Genomic DNA, 21,943 nt, shown 5'->3' with positions numbered 1-21,943 from the left:
AAATTCTGATCAAATTTTTTTTTGAAACCAGGAAAAGAAAAGCGTAATGAAAATATTCCAAAGGAAACAAAGCTAGTTAAATTTTATTTTTCAAAACTTACTCTAAACTAATATGCTAAACAAATAAACAGCAAGAAAATGTAGTCAATGCTAATGGTATAGCTGATACACAAATTATTGTACCAAATGTATTACAGTGCAATATTAACAGAACTATTTACATGCATATTTACAACATGTGTTTTCTTTACATAAGCTATCTTAATTACTTCTTGGGAAGTTGGAAACATATGCATTTTGAGTTTGGTAATGGGTTCTACTTCATCTATCCAATACCAAATAGCATGAACCACTACAACTGAATTATAGGCAATAATAAAAATTGTCTTTGGGTATTTCAGAAAAACTACAAAACAAATTATTAGATTGGAGACAAGCAGCAGTTGACTTCAAAATTTGTTAATATATCTGAAATGTAAAAACTGATACAAACCAAACTATGGAATCAACACTCTAAATTGTATAAATTAATTAGAGGACTAAGGAGTGTCCTGGGGCTCTCTCAGAAGGGTAGACATGTTAATCACATTCAAGAATACATAGATTCAAAGCTGCACACGTTGTAGAGCACGGGCTAAAACCTAGTTAGATTAATGTTTTCTTGTAGAAGAATGCAAAATATTTAGTAGAAGCTTCTGCTTGCAAAACTTGAAAATAGACAAATGTCCTTAAAGCACCTGGCTTCCAAAGCAGTGCTTGTGTATTAATGATGTCACATATTAAAAATGTTTATTCCAGAAAAGAACCCCAAATACCGCCACACACGTTGGGAAAAAAAATAACTAGCTTTTTTCATGATTGTGATACACATTTAAAAAAAATCTACCCATCTGCAGTTGAGTTTCCTAACCTAAAAATATGTAATACCAGAAATTCCTGTATGATAAAAAGGGTGAGGCAATCCTAGTGTATACTAAAATAAGTGAGCAATTTATTTTTAACTCAAGGTTTTCATGTCTTCCAAGAGAAATTTAGCATTTTAATGGGACAGTTCCCAGTTAGTAAAATTTTATTTCCATGTGATACTTTTCAAAACAATTTTATTGCAGCCAAAACATTGTTCATTTAACTGTACATAAAATAAACTATGATATATACACAACATTTTAAGTTACAGGGCATAAGTTTACAATTTTTGGCAGATTCAGTTTAACAAAATGGAAATTGCATAACTTTAATACTCAGAGAAACTCAACATCCTTAATTTGGTATACATGTGACAAGTTCTCGTGGTTTTCCCTGTTTACTAATCATACCTAAACTGTTTTATTAAGCTAATATTGTGTATAACATCTCACTGTTTTCTCTTACGTTCCGATTCTAAGCAGAATTTTTCATATGCTTCTTCAATTTCTGGATCCATCTCATCATCGATGTCATCAAAGTACCTGCAAAAAATTAAAAAACAAAAACAAAACATACTGTTAGGCTATATTTGTATAGTTTTCTTTTAAGAAAAGAAAGTATACAGAGAAACAGAAAGATTAAATTGCAAGGTATTCTTTGGAGAAAAAAACATCTTTTCATAAATAATCATCAATATACCACAACTCTAATTAAGGGTAAAAAAGTCAAGGTCACCAGACAATACATTGCCATGTTGGGACAATGTTTGGTAACAAAGTGGAGAGTGACACCTACTGTATAACCAAAACTATTTCCTGCAGTACCTAGGATATCCTTGGAGGTTTGACATGTCTGTTCAGTGTATGAGATTCAAATGGTGACTCATCATAAAGTCGTATGGTTGCAGGCTCTGGCATACAGCCTCTTAAAAAGAAAGCCTGCATTCTCCAATGTCCTATGCATTGGACCAAATACTATGCTTACAGCCTGAGCCTGGAAGCCTATACAGCAATGAACAGGCCGCAGCCCGAGCCCCATGAGCCTGAATTGGGTGGCACAGGCCAGGCATAGGTTTTTCTTTGCTGTGTAAACATACCCTTCGAGCCCCACTGAGGTCAGTGGGCCTCAGTGCAGGCAGCAGCAATTTGCCATTGCAGTTCTCAGTGCAGAATCAGGGTTTAAGCTGTCATTTCTAGCCTTTTTGGTTGTGAAAAAACCTTCCAAACGCAAACTGAATTGAAAGGAATACAATGTTGTCTCCCCAAGCCTGCAGAGTCTGCAACAATGCATTTGAGACACCTGAAATTCATTGAACTCAGTGGGTGAAGCCCTGAAACCTGATGACAGAGTCAAGACTTATTTCACTGCTTCTCATTGTAATAAAAACTTCCAGCTAATGTCCATGTCTATCAGTTTCATTCAGTAGTGGTTACTGCTGTGAGGGCAGTGGAGTGGCTGGTTGCTGTTAAGTATTGGGATGTATCCCTTTTTTCTAGAAAGGAAGCATTGAGACTAACAACCAAACCCTACTCCCACACATCCCCGTGTTCCCAAAAGCCTCAACTGTTACCTCATTAGTGGAGGGAGGGTGCAGGGGGAAGAAATCAGGCCTAGGCATCTCATACTAGGCACCCAAAATTAGTGGACACTTCTGATCTTAGATTTTCCATGTCTCAGTTCTCCATCTATAAAACGGGGATAATACCAATACAACTCACAGGAGATTTGTGAAGACATATCCTTGTGAAGCATTCAGATATTATAGTCATAAGCACTGTACAAAAGCCAGTGAGGAAGTTAGTAATTCTGTATGCAGAGCAGAATTTGAACAGCCTACAGTTAATAAGGCACGGGGCTATGAGGATAAAATGAAATACTGAATGGTAGCTCATTCAGTGAATGTTGTTCAGCCTGTGCACTGAATGAGGCAGCGGTTCTGTGAGGAAAAAATAATATGGGATGATGTAATTAAAGACGATCATAATGCAGACATAGAAGGAGACCAAATTAAGGTTGCACAGGCAACTTTAATTCTGGCATTTCCTAACTTTTAAGTGGTTGACTTTGGAACATTAATTTTCTGTAGTTTTTAGTGTTTAATTAATTATATATAGTTTGCACAATGCAGCCAAGGTAACACTGCTGTGGAAATAAATACTGATTTCCCAACTTAGATGTTTAGAACTCCCCACTTTTAGTTCATTACCATAACCCTCAATACGATGCTTTGTATTTTGTGTAGGGCCTATGTTCTCAAAACTGCAGTGCTCTATTTTGGGCATAAGACTATACTCTTCCATTTTTTGTAAAATTAGTTCTTGGATGGCTCAAAGAATGCCAGACCTCCATTCCATCTACCCCTCCTCACCTCATCCCTCTCTCTCCTCCCTATTCATGCATGTCTTCTCCTATTTTATTACTGTTACCCTAACCCAAACATGTTATGTCTATGTAGTACTGTCTGATTTTGTATTGTCTGGTCTTGCAGCTTTGACAATTTGTCAAATTACATAAATCTTTTAGAGATCCCATGAAGCATGTGATATTTGGAAACATATCCAAGCTCTAAGGCATGTACCTTTTTGAATTTTTCATTGTGCTTCTTTATGAAAAATCAATAAAAATTTAAACAAAAAACTAAAATGCAACTTATAGATATTTTTGAGCAAAAGTATCAGACTAAAACAAAACATACGGATCTCCAGCCCCTGATAAATCTGTTCCATTTTCTTCATAATCTGGAAAGAAATCCTCTCTGTCAAGCAACTCTTGATATTTCTCTTGATAATCTATCAAAGAAAAAAAAAAATCGTAAGTTTATACATAGTCTACTTTTAACATACGAATGTTTCTAAGAGGTCTTGTAAAATTAGAATGTAATTTAAAATAGGAGAAAGATTAGTCCAGCACCCAATGATGCAATATGAACATGGCCTTTTTATTAGACTCTATAAACAATGAGATATGTATAATTCAGGAAAGTGATCTTCCCTTCTAATTTCAATGTTGCATGCAGTGTTGTTATAGCTGTGTAGGTCCCAGGATATTAATGACAAGGTGGATGAGGTAGTATCTTTTACTGGAACAACTTCTGTTGGTGAGACAGAAAGGCTTTTGAGCCTACACAGAGCTCTTCTTCAGGCCCGGAAAATATACTCAGAATGTCATAGCTAAATACAAGATGGAACAGATTGTTTAGCATAGCTGACATATGTTTCAAGGGACCATTCAAGAAGAAGTGGCCAAGTAGCACCCCTCTAGTCATAGGGAGGAAAAGAATGGGGGGGGGGGGAGAAGCTGGGGGGTTATTAGTGGGTTATAGATTGTTGTAATAAGCCATAAATCCAGTCTCTCTATACAATCCATGATTTTTAATGTCTAAAAAAGTTATGAATTTAAGCTCCCAGGCTCGTCTTTTGTAAGTGTTCTGTAAGTTTCCTTTGATGATGAGGACTGATAGAGTGATCCCTTTGTGAAAAGTGTTCACGCACAGGTGACAGGGTGTTTTTCTCTTTTCATCTTCTTGTGTGAGTTCATTCAAAAGCATAATGACTGTCTGGTTTCACTCACATAGTGGCTATTGGGGCATTTAGTGCAGTAGACCACATGTGATAGGTATGTGTAGGACTCATGGCTCAAGAAAGGGGTGTTGTGGAGGGTGCTGATCATTGTGGCAGTAGTGATATGTCTGCAGATTTTGCATCTGTTGTTCTGGCAGGGTCTGGTGCTGCTTTGAGTTGGTGTGTCCAGGTCTGTAGCACCAGACTCTAAAAACCATGGACTAAACAGACACTGGATTTATGGCTTATTACTACAGAAATTTTTTTCACTTCAAGGTCCCAGAAGCAAAGACAAGGTTTTCATCTCGAGGCCAAAAGACCAAAAAACATCAAGACACTTGATCATGGCCTTGGATAGACCAAGAGACTACCTACACTTGACCAGAGCTCGGAGAGCCGGGAACCCACTAACAACCCCCCATCACTCTCCCCCCTGGCTCATATCCCTTTCAGAGTCAAAGTCACATCTGCCCAAGCCTAATGGGCTCTTTTGACCTAGTTCAGCTCTTTTCAGGGTAAAATTCTCCCAATGATAACAGATCATGTCACAGGAGAAAGTTGCTGCTAAACGTAGGAGAGAAGAATAAGGAGTGCACATAAAATACAAGATGTCTTTCTTCCATCTCCATTAGCTAGAAAACAGGAAAACAACAAAGCAGGATGAGCCAGCTATCCCCTTTTACAGAGGGAGTGATGTAAGAAGAGCTTTGCTTTTTCTCTGGTCCCCATCTGTGGGCACACTGGAAGGATTCAATCACTTGTTTGCGTTACCGTCTTCACACTATTTGCCATTGAAACTGCATTCATTTCCATTATTTAAAAATGGTTTATACTTTGTGCCTATTTGGACAGGGCCTCCTCAACTTAGTCATTTTCCTAAGAAATATATAGCTATACTAAGCTGGAGACATACCTGGGTCTGCTGCAGTGAAAGGAACACCCTCAGAGGTGTAAAATGTTGGTTCATTCTAAAATTGAAATGACACAGTAAATTATACACATATTTAATATAAGCAGAATAATCATTGATTGCCTTTACTACTTCCAGAACATCTATCAAGGTTAACAAAATTTCTATGCCTTTCTTTATGAATATACATCAACTTGAACATTTGAAGTTTCGGAGTATATTCATACCATAAAATAGTTGGGGTCATTTTCAGGTGTTGCTTCCCTATATGTTGAGGTTACATGAACTCTACCCCAGTTACTTGAGCGTAGTTCTACTAGTTTCAGTAGCATCTGTTTTACATCTCTGCAAATAGACAAAAAACACCAAGGACTGATTAAATACTTTGTATTAAAATGTAAAAAAAAAAAAAAAAACCCAAGATTCTTTACAATCCAACACCTCTGTAACACTGCATATGCTACTATTTAAGTCCAAGTCCCTTAAAATAATTTAAAGTGCATGCTTCACACATATTTATAGCTAAAGGTAGGGGGAAGAGAAACCAGTAAGATATCAAAACCCTAATAGTTACTAAACAAATCTACAGTAAAATGGTTTTAGGAAATGCCACCACAATTGATTTTGAATGAACACATATGTGAGCTAGTTTCTTACCCTGGATGTAGTGAAGTAATTCTGATTGTATAACGTAATCAATTACAGAAAACAAGTACACCTCTACCTCGATATAACGCCACCCGATAGAACACGAATTCAGATATAACGCGGTAAAGCAGTGCTCTGGGGGGGTGGGGCTGTGCACTCCGGTGGATCAAAGCAAGTTCGATATAACGCGGTTTCACCTACAACATGGCAAGATTTTTTGGCTCCCGAGGACAGCGTTATATCGAGGGAGAGGTGTATTCAAGAGAATCACATTGAAATGTTAAATATAGCCCCACGGGATATTACATTTTCCACTTACGTATGATTAAACAGTATACATAATATTAATACATTCAAATGATGTTTTACATCTTTACTCGCTTCTTATGCGTTGCACAATACAATTACAAATGGCAAGTTCCTTCCCTATTTTAGCTAACACATCCTCTTAGAACCAGTGCAACATGAAACAAAACAAAAAAAACTATTAGATGTATAAGTAACTATTTATAAAATTAGAGGCTGTACTGTTCTTGGGGAATGAGAAAGTATGACATGTCCAAACTGTCTTCATTACATACAATCTGCCTCAGAAAAATCCTCCGTATCTTTTGACCCAGAACAATCTCAAATCAAGATCTATTGACATAGTGCAGCCAAGAGGATCTCAGCACCATCACTGCAAGGAGGCGCTGGAGATCGATCGCTCATGTGCTTCGGATGGAAACTGATTCCATCACCAGAGTAGCAATAAGATGGACACCTGAAGGCAAGCGAAAACGAAGCCGCCTGAAAACAAAATGGCGAAGAGCTGTGGAAGCCAACCTGAAAAACCTGGGGCACAGCTGGGAACCATTGAAAGACTTGCCAGGAACAGACAGGAGTGGAGGAGCTTTGTCGCTGCCCTAAATGCCAGAGGCGTAATAGGAACATAAGAGACTAGAAGAACAATCATCATCAATCATCATCGTTCCCATTACGCCTCTTATGAATAACATGAAATTCCCAGATGTCTACTGTATGACTGTCTAGGTTTGAGGAATCTTTCCCAAAACTTTAGTTATTTAACTCAATCATCATTTTGGACTTATAGCGGACAGTATCGCTTATAGTCCGTTTTTTCCCTTACCTATTTTTGTGAAGGAAGATATTGTAGTTTAATCAATGGCAATGAAATGTGTGCAATGAGAGAAAAAAATTAAATGTCATGTTTCCAAGCTCACTTGTTCTAAAAAAAAAAAAAAAAAAATTATTGATGAGCATATAGCATAATAAAATAATGAAAAGTAACAACTCACAAATTATTTAAAGTTGAGTGTTAATAGTAAGCAAAATCCAAGATACTGCCAAGGCTTTTGATTTATGTAAAGTGGCTAACAGCCATAAAGTTGGTGCAACAGAACAAAAAAATCCAATTATGTTCAGGAGGTCACAGTACTGGGTAATTGGAGGACATGGTTTTCTTTATAAAGTTACACTTTGAAGACAATAAATCCTTCAAATTTGTTTTGTTCCAGGATTTATTTTGGATAAATTCTCTTTCCTCATCAGGGTCTGGATGCAGGGAGATGGATTTTATACTACTTTCTCTCAACTAGATCTACAGAAGGCACAAATTCAGGGATTTGATTTCCCCCCTCATAGTTAATTGAAAAGATGATATGCAATAGACAATACTTCCATTTCCATTAAAATATCAAACCTGAAGCAAGAGTGAATCAAGCAGAGTCTGTAACATTCTCTTTCATGTCAGCATTGCCATCTGTGATTTTACATCAAGATGGCACTTTCACTAATTATTACCCCTCCAATCGAAAAGCCTGCATAAGAAAGCTGGGGGGGATGAAAACTCTACAACATTCACTTATCTGAATTTACTTTTGACTTTTTCCTCTGGTGAGAGAGGCTTTGGTTACCATGGATTTTGGAGGCTGTAGGTCCTCCCATTCCCAATGATCTTGACGATCCACAAATATGAATCTCCTTCCATACAAAGCCAGAAGCTCTCAGGTGCAATACCTGCCACAGATGCTACTGAGCAGCAACAGGGCTTCTGCAGGGACAACTACTGATCCACTGGCCTTCCTCCCTCTGACAGGAGACCTGCTGCAATTGTCTGGATCCCACTATAGCTGTGTAAAACAGCCTTGGAAGGACTCAGAGGGATGGAATAAACTCCTGCCCAGATTTCTATGTAGAAGTCCAGAAGCTGAATGTAGTAGAGTGACATTTACCTAGCCACTCCTCCATTGTTTCTCCAATCAGATCCATAAGAGACAGAGGATGTATCCTGGCAGCAGAATAATCATTGGGGATGATCAGCGACACTGAATAAAGTCAATAAACCCTCATACTAGTGAAGTCAATCTCCCTCACAATGTCTTGAATCAACATATTCTATGCAAGATACTCTAGCAGGAACAGTTTTGCCACTTATAATTATAGCATCCAACATATTCTCTTAGAAAACTAATCTTAACTCTTCTGCACAGCAGTTCATTTTGGAAGTGCTGTTGGTTCCAATTAATGAATATAATGGAGATATATTAGCAGTCAAACATACAATATTCATGGTATTCTATAGTAACCAGTCATCATATATGGTATATAAATTTCCAAGGTGGTAAATTGTGAACAAAATCAAGAAATATTGTAACTGACACAGTTTCTTCAACAAATGCAATAATTATAGTGTCCACTATCGAAGCATAGCACTAAAAATGTATTTTAACACCTAAGGTTAAAATCTTTATTAATTTCTTAAACTATCTAATTTATACGTGTACAAATTTCCCAGTCATTCTTTAGAAACAGGATTTGCTGTGTGGGAATGTTCTAGCATAAAGTATATTACCTCATGGCCATAAGAACAAAGACCATTAAGGTTACTATAACTCTGAAAAGAATGCATTCTTCACATTGACATACTTAATATTTCTACTGTATTCAAATTCACATACAGCTCTGAAGAAGTAGGAAAACCCCACACATGAGTAAGGGAATGCATTGAAGAATTAATGATCAACTAATTTTTCTTCCCACCTGCTGCAATTTGCATCCAGGACAACATTTTCAATTCTCTGAACCATTTCATCCATATCAGTCTTTCCTTTTTCTTTCCATGCATCTTCCAAAACTGACCCGGTCAACTAAAAAAAAAAAAAAAAAAAAAAAAAAAGGAGCATATTTTATTAATAAAAAAGCATGTAAGTTCACTACATAAAATCTTAAAAAGCAAAGTTATTTCGGTTCATGGAATTCTGTGACAAGTGTAGACACATTCTTTGACTACCCTAAAGGAAAAACCAACCTTGATTTTCTAGATGTTTTTAATTTCATAACATTACAGGACTGTATAAGTTGATGAATTCTCATTAAATCGAGTTGGCAGTTCATCAACAGCTGGCCTTTGGTTTCTGTAAACAATGTGAGTTTGGTCACTGAAGCTTCCACTCTTTAATGCTACTTAGAAGTTGAATGACCAGCCCTGTTGCCATTTATGTTATCTTCAGGACTTTACACTAACCACAATTTGAAAACAACTCTTCAATAACCTCACAAGGCTTTAAAACAGTCACATAAGGTTCACTCTTTAAACATGTGCACACAACCTGAAGGTATTTTTCAAGCAACGAGGATTTTTCTATTTTACTATTTTTATAATTATTTCCCTTAAAAAGAGGGATAGATCACTGGGTTTGCCCAAAAACCCACATATCACTGGAAGATGAGTAGCTCTCCCTAGAGTACTTAGTGTAGGCATTACCTCAGAGGTCTTGCAATTAGGCCAAAATACCATGAGAAAGATAAACTTCAATTTTATCTCAAAGTTAAATTTTGCAATAAAAGTAATATTTATTTAGATTTATGACAAAAAGCTAAACAAACTGGTACTAAGTTCCCAAATTCCACATTAAAAAAAAAAAAAAAGTATTTTTAGGATATCTGAAATTAAAGGAGAGAAAAAGAACACAGTTTGTATGCAAGTTTAGAACTTCCATGAATCACAAAAGACTAATATGGCCACAGGTATGAGAGAAGAAAGCAGCACGATTAGACCTTACCTGAAATTTTGACTTTTGACTCATTTGAAATTCTGTCCCTGAAAGATTTCAACCCTTATTACTAAAATGTAATATATCTATTTTTTCCTAATGAAGTTATGATTGATGCATTTTATGGCAATTGCTAATGTTGGTCTATTGAGTAATATATCATGTATAAAGCTAGACTCAATAAACAGACTTCCAACCAGACTGATCTGGCCCTTCTTCACTCAGAGGAATAGAAATGGAGTACAATGCACCTTACTGTTGACAGCATAAAAAAAAAAATCAAGGCCGTCTTGACTGCTCTGTGCAGGGATTAACAATATCTTGGCACTCTCAGAAGAGCCAGGATTTGCCTGTGATCTTTGTCAAAATTTCCCCTGCCTCCACTATTGTGTACTGTACACTAGCTGGTTGCTGACCTCCAGCCTCAGAGTTGCTGTATTTCACTGGTGCTATATATATATTGTTAAACTGTTTTGGGATCCTTTGAGATTATAGTTTACTACATACAAAGTAAAATATTTTTAAAGTTACATTGCTATATTTTCTGTAGTTAGAAAATGCCACTTAATTGTTGCCAAGTTAAATCCCATATAATACCCAATTAACAAAAGATAGCAACACTTCTTTTAATATAGAACGATTCTGCTGGTACCACCGTCTTAGATGAATGATTTTGAAATGCATGTTTGTCCTGATGACTTCAAAAACAAAAGATAACAAAATACAGTAGATCATTTGATAAGCCAACTACAATCAAATATTTGATTGGTAGTTTTAACTTGTAACTGAGGGCAGATATCCATGGTCGCTGTAAGCCAGAGAGTTATTTGTATTACCTTAATGAAAAAGGCCAAACATTTATTTCTACACAGACTTCATGAACTACTCAGGATCTTTCATCAGGTGTAGTAAATATTCAACCACAAATCTATGTAAAACAGATTAAATGCTGTTTGAAATACACAATGAATAAAAAAGTGTGAAATACGAAAAAAAGCTACAGAAGGAATAGAAATCTTTGTGCCTGTACCCCTCACTTATTTTTTTAAAATAAGATTAACTCCCCCAAATCTTAATGCTGCAGACATAAAATAAACCTTCATAAAGAGCTCCACATTTTTAATTTATATTAGTTCTACTGTAGATATTTTCAAAAATTCCAAACTTGGACATTTAAAATGAAGACATAAAAGCCTACATTTAGTACCTAAAGAAATGACTTTTCAGAGCGCTTAGCATCTGCAGCACCCAGTCAGCTCATAACTAAATCATAGGGAGCTCAGCACCTGTGAATATCAGGCTACTTAATTAAATATGGTTTCAGAAGCCTAATTTTAGATATCCAAATTTGAATTTTATTTATTTGAAATAGAGGCTGTTTTTGGTTTATTTCTAGTTGCAAAAACCCTGGATGATATCATAGAAGCAGTTTTCAGAACATCATGATCTCCTGTTCTCCAACACCAATTATACTTGTGATGTCACAACCACTGCTGTAACTAGATATCAACCCAAGAAAAAAAGTGAATTTTATTTTTCTTAAATTGCAGTTGTTAAAGATGAACTGCTTAGATTCTCAATGAATTGCACATGTTATGTGCAGACTCAAACAATGCAAATAAATTTTACATTTTAAAACAACCAAAACAAAAACAAAACAAAAACAAAAAAAAACAACCAATTGCTCCTTTACTTATCTGCCAAAACTTCCAACTGTTCTACGCAGCGTTGTTGTAGCCATGTCAGTCTCAGAATATTAGAGAGACAAGGTGGGTGAGATAATATATTTTATTTGACCAACTTCTGTTGATGAGAGAGACAAGCTTTTGAGCTTACAAAGAGCTCTTCATGTCTGGGAAATTTATGCAAGGTCTACACTACTCACTTACTTTGGTATAACTACGTTGCTCAGGGGTGTGAAAAATCCAGTGCTATGTCGGCAGGAGAGGGCTTCTCATGGAGGTGGTGGTATTAAGCCGATGGGAGAGCTCTCTTCTGTCTGCTTAGAGTGTCTACACTGACACTGCATTGACCTAACTGTGACTATGGCTACACTGGCGCTTTACAGCGCTGCAACTTTCTCGCTCAGGGTTGTGAAAGAACACCCCCGAGTGCAGCAAGTTACAGCGCTGTAAAGCGCCAGTGTAGACAGTGCCCCAGCGCTGGGAGCCATGTTCCCAGCGCTGTAAGCTAATCCCCTCGTGGAGGTGGAGTACCTGCAGCAACCGCACTCACACTTCAAAGCGCTGCCGCGGGAGCGCTCCCGAAGCAGCACTTTAGAGTTTCGAGTGTAGCCACGGCCTACATTGATCTAAGTACTATGCCTCTCGTGAAGGTGGAGTTAAGTTGGTGTAGTGGTCAAGTTACATGGGAGGGAGCTACATTTCAGTGTAGGTGCTTACAGAGTTACGTCAAAATAAGCTGCCTTACATCCAATTAACTCTGTAGTATAGATCAGTTGTCAGAGATAAATACAAGATGGAACAGATTATTTAGCATAAGTAGTTAACACATATTTAAAAAGGACCATTCAAGGCGAAGTGGCCTGTTGTTATCACAGGTAGGAAAGGAAACAGGAGGGAGCAGCAGCAACTGGGCAGGGGGGTGGGAGTGTTAGCAGGCTATAGATTATTGTAATAAGCCATAAATCCAGTGTTTCTATTTAGTCCATGATTTTAGTGTATAGCAAAATTTGAATGTAAGCTCCTAGTCTCATCTTTTGAAAGTGTTGTGTAGGTCTCCTTTTAAGGCAAACTACAGTCTGTGGGCCACATCTGGCCTGCAGGACCCTCCTGCCCGGCCCCTGAGCTTCTGGCCTGGGAGGCTAGCCCCTGGCCCCTCCCTGCTGTTGCCCCTCCCCCACAGCCTCAGCTCACTGCACTGCAGGTGCAATGTTCTTGGCCGCAGGGCTGCGACCTCCTACCAGGCAGCGCAGCGGTGCTCTGTGCTGCGTGGTGGAGAGACTGGCTCCAGCCGGGTGGCACGGCTGCCTGTCCTGGTGCTCTGGGCAGCGCGGCTGTAGCGCCACCAGCCACTGCACCAGGAAGTGCGGTAAGGGGACAGGGAGCAGAGGGGGTTGGATAGAGGACAGGTGAGTTTGGGGTGGTGGTGGTCAGGGGCAGGGGTGTGGATAGGGGTTGGGGCAGTCAGAGGATGGAGAAAAGGGGGGGTTGAATGGGGACAGGGGTCCCAGGTGGCAATTGGGAAGGTGGGGGGTGGATGGGGCGGAGGGGGGGCAGTCCGGCGCTGGGGTTCTGAGGGTGGTCAGGGGACAGTGAGCGGGGCGGCTGGATAGGATAGGGGTCCCGGGGGGCCGTCAGGGGACAGGGGGGCTGGATGGGGCAGGAGTCCCAGGGGCGCCATCAGGGGGTGAGAAGCAAGGGGGGGTGGATAGGGGATGGGGGCTGGGCCTGGCTGTTTGGGGCGGCACAGCCTCCCCTACCCAGCCCTCCATACAATTTTGGAAACCCAATGCGGCCCTCAGGCCAAAACGTTTGCCTGACCCTGCACTCAAAACAGTCTGGCAGTAGAGGCAATGGGGTGGTTTCAGTTGAATCCTGCCCTGCACTCACCCAACAGTGATGGCTCCTGCAGTTCTTGTGCTGTGGGGCTGGCTGGACTTGGCGCGGCGCTCTGCTCCAGGCATTGCAACTTCCGGGGTTGCAGCACCGCTCAAGTTTGGCCCTGCCTCCTTGACTGGACCAAATTTGTGTGAGTGGAGTTGTGACCTGGCTCATGGGGTTGTAGTGCCACTCACTCAAATTTGGCATATCCGGACTCCCATCATCATGACACTGGGCCAAACCTGAGGGGCTCTGGGACCCCAGAGGTTGCAGTGCCTGGAAGAGGTAGGCAAGCACAGCCATCCCCTTGGGACAGGAGCTGCCATGCGACCTTTTGAAACATGCTGGAGACCCAATTTTGGGTCCTGACCCATGGGTTGAGAAACCTGGTCTATACTACCAACTTATGTCAGTATAGCTACATCGCTCAGAAAAATCCACCCCCCTAAGCAACAAAGTTATACCAACCTAACCCCCCAGTGCAGACAGCACTATGTTGACAGGAGGGCTTCTCCCTTCGACATAGCTACCGCCTCTCGGGATACCCACATGGATGGGAGAAAGGCATAAGTAGTGTCTTCACTAAGTGGTGAACTGTGCTGCAGCAGCGCTGTAGAATGTAAACAAGCCCTAAGTAAGTTTTCCAGACCCGAAGAAGAGCTCTGTGTGCAAAGGAGCAAATGCTTTTTCAATGTTTTGAAACAAACATATTTGCATTTGTTATGGCTACACATAAAATTATATTAATGATTTCAGCTCTTAATATACTTTTATAGAAAATCTGCAGTTTACCAGCAGAAACTATAGCAACTGCTATATTGCATTCCTTGCACTTTTCATCACTGGCAGGCAATGTTTTCTCTCTCCTTACCTCAGAGGCAACTATCAAAAAATATAACAATCACTTTAAGGAGCTATTTTAACATGAAAATATGAAAGCAATAATAATGAACTAGCAATTTTTTTTTAAATATATCTTGGTGTTATTTGATCTCAACAGAGAACTTATATTTTCATATAAAAAGGTAGTGTTGATCAAGTACTTACTTTCATACAGCAGGGCAATCTGGTTATATTATGACAAAACCTGCAACATTTCATCAACATTTAAGTTTACAAAAAGTAGCAGTTACAATATACTTTTAAAAGAAAGAAAACACTGAATATTGAACTCTTCCTACCTTCAGTAACTTTACTGCACAAATCAAATTGTTGTCCACAGGATTAGAAAAAAGCGCGTTCAGTAATTCCCGAAGGCCAGTCTGCAGAATCTCTGCTCGCATTACTTGCCCTTTTGTTCCCTTAATCTACAAATGACCAAAAACCATGTCTGAACACTTAAAATGGATTCAAATTATTTCTAAAGTTTGCTATAAAGGTTTCCCCTCTTCAATTCTGTACAGGTCGATGTGATAATACAGCAATTGGACTTGACAGAGAGAGGAATATGAAAAAGATTAATAAAAACTCCAAAAAAAATGTTAAAGTAGCTTTTCTATAAAATTTGACATACAGCATACTTGCTGGACGGTATTGCATAATGACTGTATTAGCACTTGTTTGGGAGGACCTACATAAATGTGTGTGTAACTTCCCCATTCATGAGTGACAAAGGTCATCCCAAGCTCTTGAGAATAAAAACCTTTCTACCGCACCATTATGTGCCCTGTTTCCCCTCCAGGTCAAATTTGGAAAGTTCTCTTTGTAATTAGAAGTTCTAGAAACTGTTTTTTAAAATAAAGGTTAGATTCTGCAAGAGCTGATGGCTGTCACCTGGGAAAAGTCTGACTGCCATCAGCAAATGAGCAGTTTTCAGGTATCTAAAAGGGTGTCATAAGGAGGAGAGAGAAAACTTGTTCACCTTAGCCTCTAAGGATAGAACAAGAAGCAATGGGTTTAAACTGCAGCAAGGAAGGTCTAGGTTGGACATTAGGAAAAAGTTCCTAACTGTCAGAGTGGTTAAACACTGGAATAAATTGCCTAGGGAGGTTGTGGAATCTCCATCTCTGGAGATACTTAAGAGTAGGTTAGATAAAGGTCTATCAGGGATGGTCTAGACAGTATTTGGTCCTGCCATGCGGGCAGGGGACTGGACTCGACCTCTCGAGGTCCCTTCCAGTCCTAGAATCTATGAATTTATAAATGGCTTTTTTGATGTCTAGTTATAAAAAAATTAATGTGCAATACATACATTTCTTTTGTGATTAGTTTCCCCAAAACAGCAAAGCACATACTTAACTTATTGGAACATTCAATTAAATTGAAACATGCACCAAATTTAAAAACCAATGAAAGGAAATATATACGTTCTAAAAATCTCATCACATATTTACCGATGAAACTCACCAGGGTAAGATAAAAAAAAAAATCATATGTATGGAAAATGAACTGGCATGCTTCAAGGCATAAGCCAAGTTCTAACTGATAAGAGTTAGGAAGGAACTTCCCCTATCAGCTGGTTCTTGGATTTGAGTACAGTAATATATATTGTGGTGGTTTCATCAGGCAAAAATCTCATTTCAAAACAGAGACAGGAGACACCTCATGCTGACTGGTTTCCCCTAGCTTAAGAAAGAAAGATAGACAGACAGCATCCACATCAAATACTGACTTTAAGAAAGTTGCTCTTATTATAATTTATTAGAAGCATTTCTAGTCTCTACATGGCTTGTTCTTGGGTTGTTTTCTGAGACTGATGATAACGAATCAGTTTTGAAGTTCCTAGATGGTTAAAGGTTCAATGACATAAAAGATTAAAATAGAAGTTTTTTTTTTTTTTAAAGAAATTTTAAATGAGTAACAAAAAAGGGCCACGATATAGAACTTTTTTCTTACCTCGAGGTTAAGATAAAGTTCAGCTAAGAAAAGCACAAAAGCATGAAATTGTTTTCGAGTAGCCTCATCACCTTTTGCTGCTTGATCTCTGTTTTCATACTCCGTTCGACACCTACAAAAACATCTTCAGAATCAAAACTACTGTTACTGCTAGAAATTTTAGTGTTCATAAGAGATAGCGTGTTAAACAGTTAAAATGCTGTGAACTACTAAACTGGATAGAAAATATCAATAAAAAGGGACTGATTCATGAAGCAATGTATAGACTTCGTACAGACAATATTAATTTTTTTCTTTTACATTAATTAATTTAATTGTATGATTTCAAAAAAGGCAGTGTTTTCTAGTCCTGAAAGAATGGAAGCAGACAGCAGAATGGAACAGAAAATATTAATTTTTTTAAATTATATCACTGATATATATTATTTCCCTACATTGTCCCTATACAAGTTAAATATTGTTAAGTGGGTCCAAGAAAATGTAACTTACACACAGTGAGTAGAAGTTGAGTAGGGATACTTTAAATGATAGTTTCTCATAGCTTTCTATTAGTGGCTTCATGTGCAACACCACAGACTATTTTACACCACTTATAAACATCACCCATATAACCTTGGCCCATCAGTTATAAATTATTGATATGTATAGTTTAATTGTAAATCAAAATGAGATGGCGGACTACAGTTGAATGGAAATACAGAACATAAAAAAGATGAAAGGGAATAAGGGGCAGTTTTGTATAGAAATCTAAGTACCCATACCAAACAAGGTCTTTGGAAATGTGCATACCAATACACAGCAACAGAGAATCTCATGGACCAATCCTTTTCATTATCAAGCATTTTCAGTGATAATTTGATGGAACAGAAAGGGACCTGGCTTTGAAGTATGACTGATTTAGGATTATGTTTGGATAGAAGAACATGCAAGTTAAGGTTGGCATAAATATTAATGTTATTTCCTGGATTTTCAGTGTCAACATTGATAAGAAAACCACATGAGCAATCTTAACTAAGTTTTCTAGATGGACTAACAAGGCAAACCTTCCTGAACACATTTGTGTTTCTAAGCCCAGTTTTAGAGAGCTGAGCATGATTGTGGTTTGATGGATTGATTTTGGGACTGGAAACCATAAACTTTTACTCCAAAATACTGACGCAGATTTGCTATATTGGTCTTGGGCAAGTCTTATTCTCCCTGCTTCTTTCAAGCATAAGCTTCTATAGCTTTTCTTCCAAAGTGCTATCTGTGATGCTGGCAGATGAGGTGTCAGTTCATGCCAAGGCTCCTAAGCCTCACTGAACAAAAATGACAAATGCATTGCTGGAAACCAATCTGGCTCACCTGTGTGTTACTATTGTTAAAATAGATATTAGAGTTTTAAGAATGTATTAATGTATTAAGAATGTTTTAAGAATGTATTTAGTGTTTAGACTTTATGAAATGCTTGTATGATGCTGCATGTATTAATCTTACTAATATTATCCGCATCATCAGGTGATATTTAAGTGTTTGCTCTGTAACTATAAAAAGTGTGCTAAGATTATAAACCCCACAGCCAGGAGAGAAGCATTACCAAGTGCAATATACTAGTTTACCACAAGAGACATCATCTCCTCCTCCAACAAAAGAAGGCCTATAGCACCAGACAAACCATTATAGAACATCAGCGGACAAAATACTTTGTTGATTGCTTCCCTCACACCTATGAAGACAGCAGGGGACTGGACTACATGACCTCTCGAGGTCCCTTCCAGTCCTACGATTTTATGATTCTAGGTGCACAAGTCCTCATCCCATCACAGATTGAACGCTAGGGGAAGGGAATAGAAATCCTCGTTAAGGAGAAATCATCATTACTATGCTGCTTGGAATTGGGAGAGGGCAATAGTTCTAAGCATAAGCCAGGGATCCCAAATCACTTAGTTTGGTTAGCCCTAAAAGACATATAGTGCTTGCATATATAGCAGCTACTATCACCTTTTTGGAACTTAAGACTGTAACACATGTGTGTGTATGGTTATCTGCTTTAACCTTGTAAGTAACTCATTTCTTTTTCCTAATTAATAAATCTTTAGTTAGTTTATTACAGAATTGGCTACAAGCATGGTCTTTGGCGAGAGATCTAAGACATAACTGACCTGTGGTAAGTGACTGGCCCTTTGGGATTTGGAGTAACCAGAATATCATTGTGATTTTTGGTGGAAGGGACCATCTATCACAAACGCAGGCTTGCACGGGTGACAAGATAAACTGGAGTGCCCCAGGGGACTGTCTGTTATAGTGCTTGTCAAGTTCACATTTGTTACTTGATTGATGAAATCTAATACAAAACATTAGGGCTGCTGATTAATTGCAGCTAACGTACGCGATGAACAAAAAAAAATCAGTCGAGTTTTAAAAAATTAATCGCACTGTTAAACAATAGAATATCAACTGAAATGTATTAAATATTTTTGGATTTTTTCTACATTTTCAAATATAGTGGATTTAAATTACAACACAGAATACAGAGTGTACAGTATTCCCTTTAAATTATTCTTATTACAAATATTTTCACTGTAAAATGTTTAAATAGTATTTTTCAATTCATTTCATACAAGTACTGTAGTGCAATGTCTTTATCATGAAGTGTAACTTACATTGTTTTGTTTTTGAGTGCAGTTATGTATTAAAAAAAAAATCTACATTTGTAAAACTTTAGAGCCTACAAGTCTACTTAGTCCTACTTCTTGTTAAGCCAATCACTAGGACAAACAAGTTTGTTCACATTTATGGGAGATACTGCTGCCTGCTTCTTATTTACAATGTCACCAGAAAGTGAGAAGAGGTATTCGCATGGCACTTTCGTAGCTGGAGTTGCAAGGTTTTTACATGCCAGATATGCTAAATATTCGTATGCTCTTCCATGCTTCGGCCACCATTCCAGAGGACATGCTTCCATGCTGATGATGCTGATTAAAAAAAATAAATGCGTAAATTAAATTTGTTACTAAACTCCTTGGGGGAGAACTGTATGTTTCGTGTTCTGTTTTACCTGCATTCTGCCAGATATTTCATGTTATAGCAGTCTCAGATGATGACCCAGCACGTTTGTTTTAAGAACACTTTCACAGCAGATTTGACAAAATGCAAAAAAGGCATGAATGTGAGATTTCTAAAGACAGCTACAGCACTCGACCCAAGGTTTAAGAATCTGAAGTGCTATCCAAAATCTGAGAGGGATAAGGTATGGACCATGTTTTCAGATGTCTTTAAGAGCAACGCTCCAATGCGGAAACTACAAAATCCAAACCACCAAATAAGAAAAATCAACCTTCTGCTGGTGGCATCGGACTCAGATGATGAAAATGACCATGTGTGGGTCCGCTTGGCTTTGGACTGTTACACTGCTCTACAGCCAAAATGCTTCTGAAATAAATGTAATCAAACTTTACTAATTCTGGGTCACTGAGAACGAAAATGATGCTTAAAATTGTTGATTGGCTCTAGTTTTCAAGATATGCTATTGGGTCAGTATATACGACCCTTGACTTGGGAATGGCGGAGGATAAGTGAGTTATAAAGGGAAGGGATCTCAATTTAAACCAGAAATGACTAAAATACATCTTTGACTGGATCTATGAATAAATCTATGACTGGGTTTGGACAGTACTTGCTTTTTAGGCAAAACAATGAATGATGCAATCTGAAGCTGGTACTGGGTCATACATGATATGAATTGCATCATGTTATTCCTAGAAGTCATGGATGATGCAATCATAATGAAGCTTACATCACTCTGCTGAACAAATTGCCCTATATCAGCTCTAGAAATCATCCAGTGTCGTGCTCTCTTATTTGTCAGTGTTTGATTTTGCAAAGGGACACATTTCTGTTTAGCCAAAGTGAGCAGAGATGCCTCGTACTTGTGTGAACAGTGCAGATAGCAGAAGTGATGTTTGTGGTGAAGTGACTTTTGCATCACAAAAGCGCAGTATAACCACTATGGTTAAGAAAGCCTATCACCTTTATTTTGGCTGCAAAATTGGAGATCAGGACAAGAGGTGGGCCCCACACATATGCTGCAACACTTGTGCAACAAATCTTAGCCAGTGGTTGAACAGGAAAAGGAAATCTATGCCTTTTGCAGTGCCTATGATTTGGAGAGAGCCAACAGATCATACCAGCAATTATTACTTCTGCATGGTGCCTCCAGTTGGGAAAAGTGTGTCAAAGAAGAAAAAGTGGACTGTGCATTATCCAAACATTCCATCAGCTATATGCCCAGTACCCCACAGAGAAGGGCTGCCGGTTCCTGATGCACCAGAATCATTCTCACTTGAGTCAGACAAGGAAGAGGAAGAGGATGAAACTTCTGGTCCTGAACCATCAATGTCACAGGACCCACATTTTCTCCCAGCCTCCTCCTCTGAACCACACCTAATAACACAAGGTGAACTGAATGACCTTGTCAGAGATTTGGAACTACCCAAGAGTAAGGCAGAGCTGTTGGGCTCCAGACTACAGCAGTGGAATCTCCTGGCAGGTGATGTTAGGGTTTCCATGTTCCGTGACCGTCAAAAGGATCTTGTCCTATTCTTCTTCATGGAATGGGATCTTGTAGCCTGCAACAATCGATGGTGTAATGGCAGCCCTCAACATCGTTCACAATCCAGATGAGTGGAGACTGTTCATTGATTCATCGAAGACGAGTCTTAAAGCTGTTTTACTGCATAAATGGCAATGTTTTGCCATCAATTCCGGTTAGTCATGCAGTCCATATGAAGGAAAACCTATGACAACATGAAACAACTTTTGAGGTGCATAAACTATGACCAACATCAGTGGCAGCTTTGTGGCAATTTGAAGGTTGTTGCTCTTTTGCTTGGTCTGCAGACTGGATACACAAAGTACTGCTGTTTTCTCTGCGAATAGGATTGTCGTGCAAGAGATTCCCACTACATCAAGAAAGATTGGCCACTCCAACAGTCATTGGAGCCTGGCAGGAAAAGTGTTCAGCATCCACCACTTGTTGAATCAAGGAAGATTTTGTTACCACCCTTACCCATCAAGCTGGGTCTGATGAAGAACTTTGTCAAGGCCATTGACAAAACACAAGCAGCTTTCAAGTACCTCTGTGGAAAATTTCCAAGGTTAAGTGAAGCTAAGATAAAGGAAGGGGTCTTTGTTGGTCCTCAGATTCGTGAACTTCTTCGAGATGATGCATTTGACCATGCACTGTGTGGCAAGGAAAAGACGGCATGGAAAGGCTTCCAGTTAGTGGCAATAAATTTTCTTGGAAACAACAAGGCAGACAACTACAGGTTGTTGGTGGAAAACCTCCTCAAGGCATACAAAAGCCTTGGTTGCAACATGTCACTAAAGATACATTTTTTGCACTCTTATCTAGATTTTTTTCCACCGAACTGCGGAGCAATGAGCGAAGAGCACGGCAAGCGATTTCACCAGAAGATTGCAACAATG

The 21,943-nt window shown here is 38.7% G+C and overlaps 1 protein-coding gene across 2 annotated transcripts in view; it reads right to left on the bottom strand.

The window, feature by feature from the left end:
• Nucleotides 1–55: 55 nt before the first annotated feature.
• PAIP1 (poly(A) binding protein interacting protein 1) overlaps nucleotides 56–21,943 on the bottom strand; it is a 37,787-nt gene continuing 15,899 nt past the window's right edge. For both annotated transcript variants that reach the window (XM_054032319.1, XM_054032320.1), the window contains exons 5-11: nucleotides 16,478–16,589; nucleotides 14,824–14,949; nucleotides 9,067–9,173; nucleotides 5,604–5,721; nucleotides 5,380–5,434; nucleotides 3,602–3,695; nucleotides 56–1,448 (exon numbers count right to left, since the gene is read on the bottom strand). In XM_054032319.1, coding sequence (XP_053888294.1) covers nucleotides 1,355–1,448; nucleotides 3,602–3,695; nucleotides 5,380–5,434; nucleotides 5,604–5,721; nucleotides 9,067–9,173; nucleotides 14,824–14,949; nucleotides 16,478–16,589 — 706 coding nt within the window. In that variant the 3' untranslated portion in view covers nucleotides 56–1,354. The remainder of the gene's footprint in view (nucleotides 1,449–3,601; nucleotides 3,696–5,379; nucleotides 5,435–5,603; nucleotides 5,722–9,066; nucleotides 9,174–14,823; nucleotides 14,950–16,477; nucleotides 16,590–21,943) is intronic.

This window comes from Malaclemys terrapin, chromosome 6 (genome assembly GCF_027887155.1).
Source record: "Malaclemys terrapin pileata isolate rMalTer1 chromosome 6, rMalTer1.hap1, whole genome shotgun sequence".
Classification (NCBI taxonomy): Eukaryota; Metazoa; Chordata; order Testudines; family Emydidae; genus Malaclemys; species Malaclemys terrapin.
Note: the sequence above shows the minus strand (reverse complement) of the source record. Positions and strands in the feature narration are given on the sequence as shown.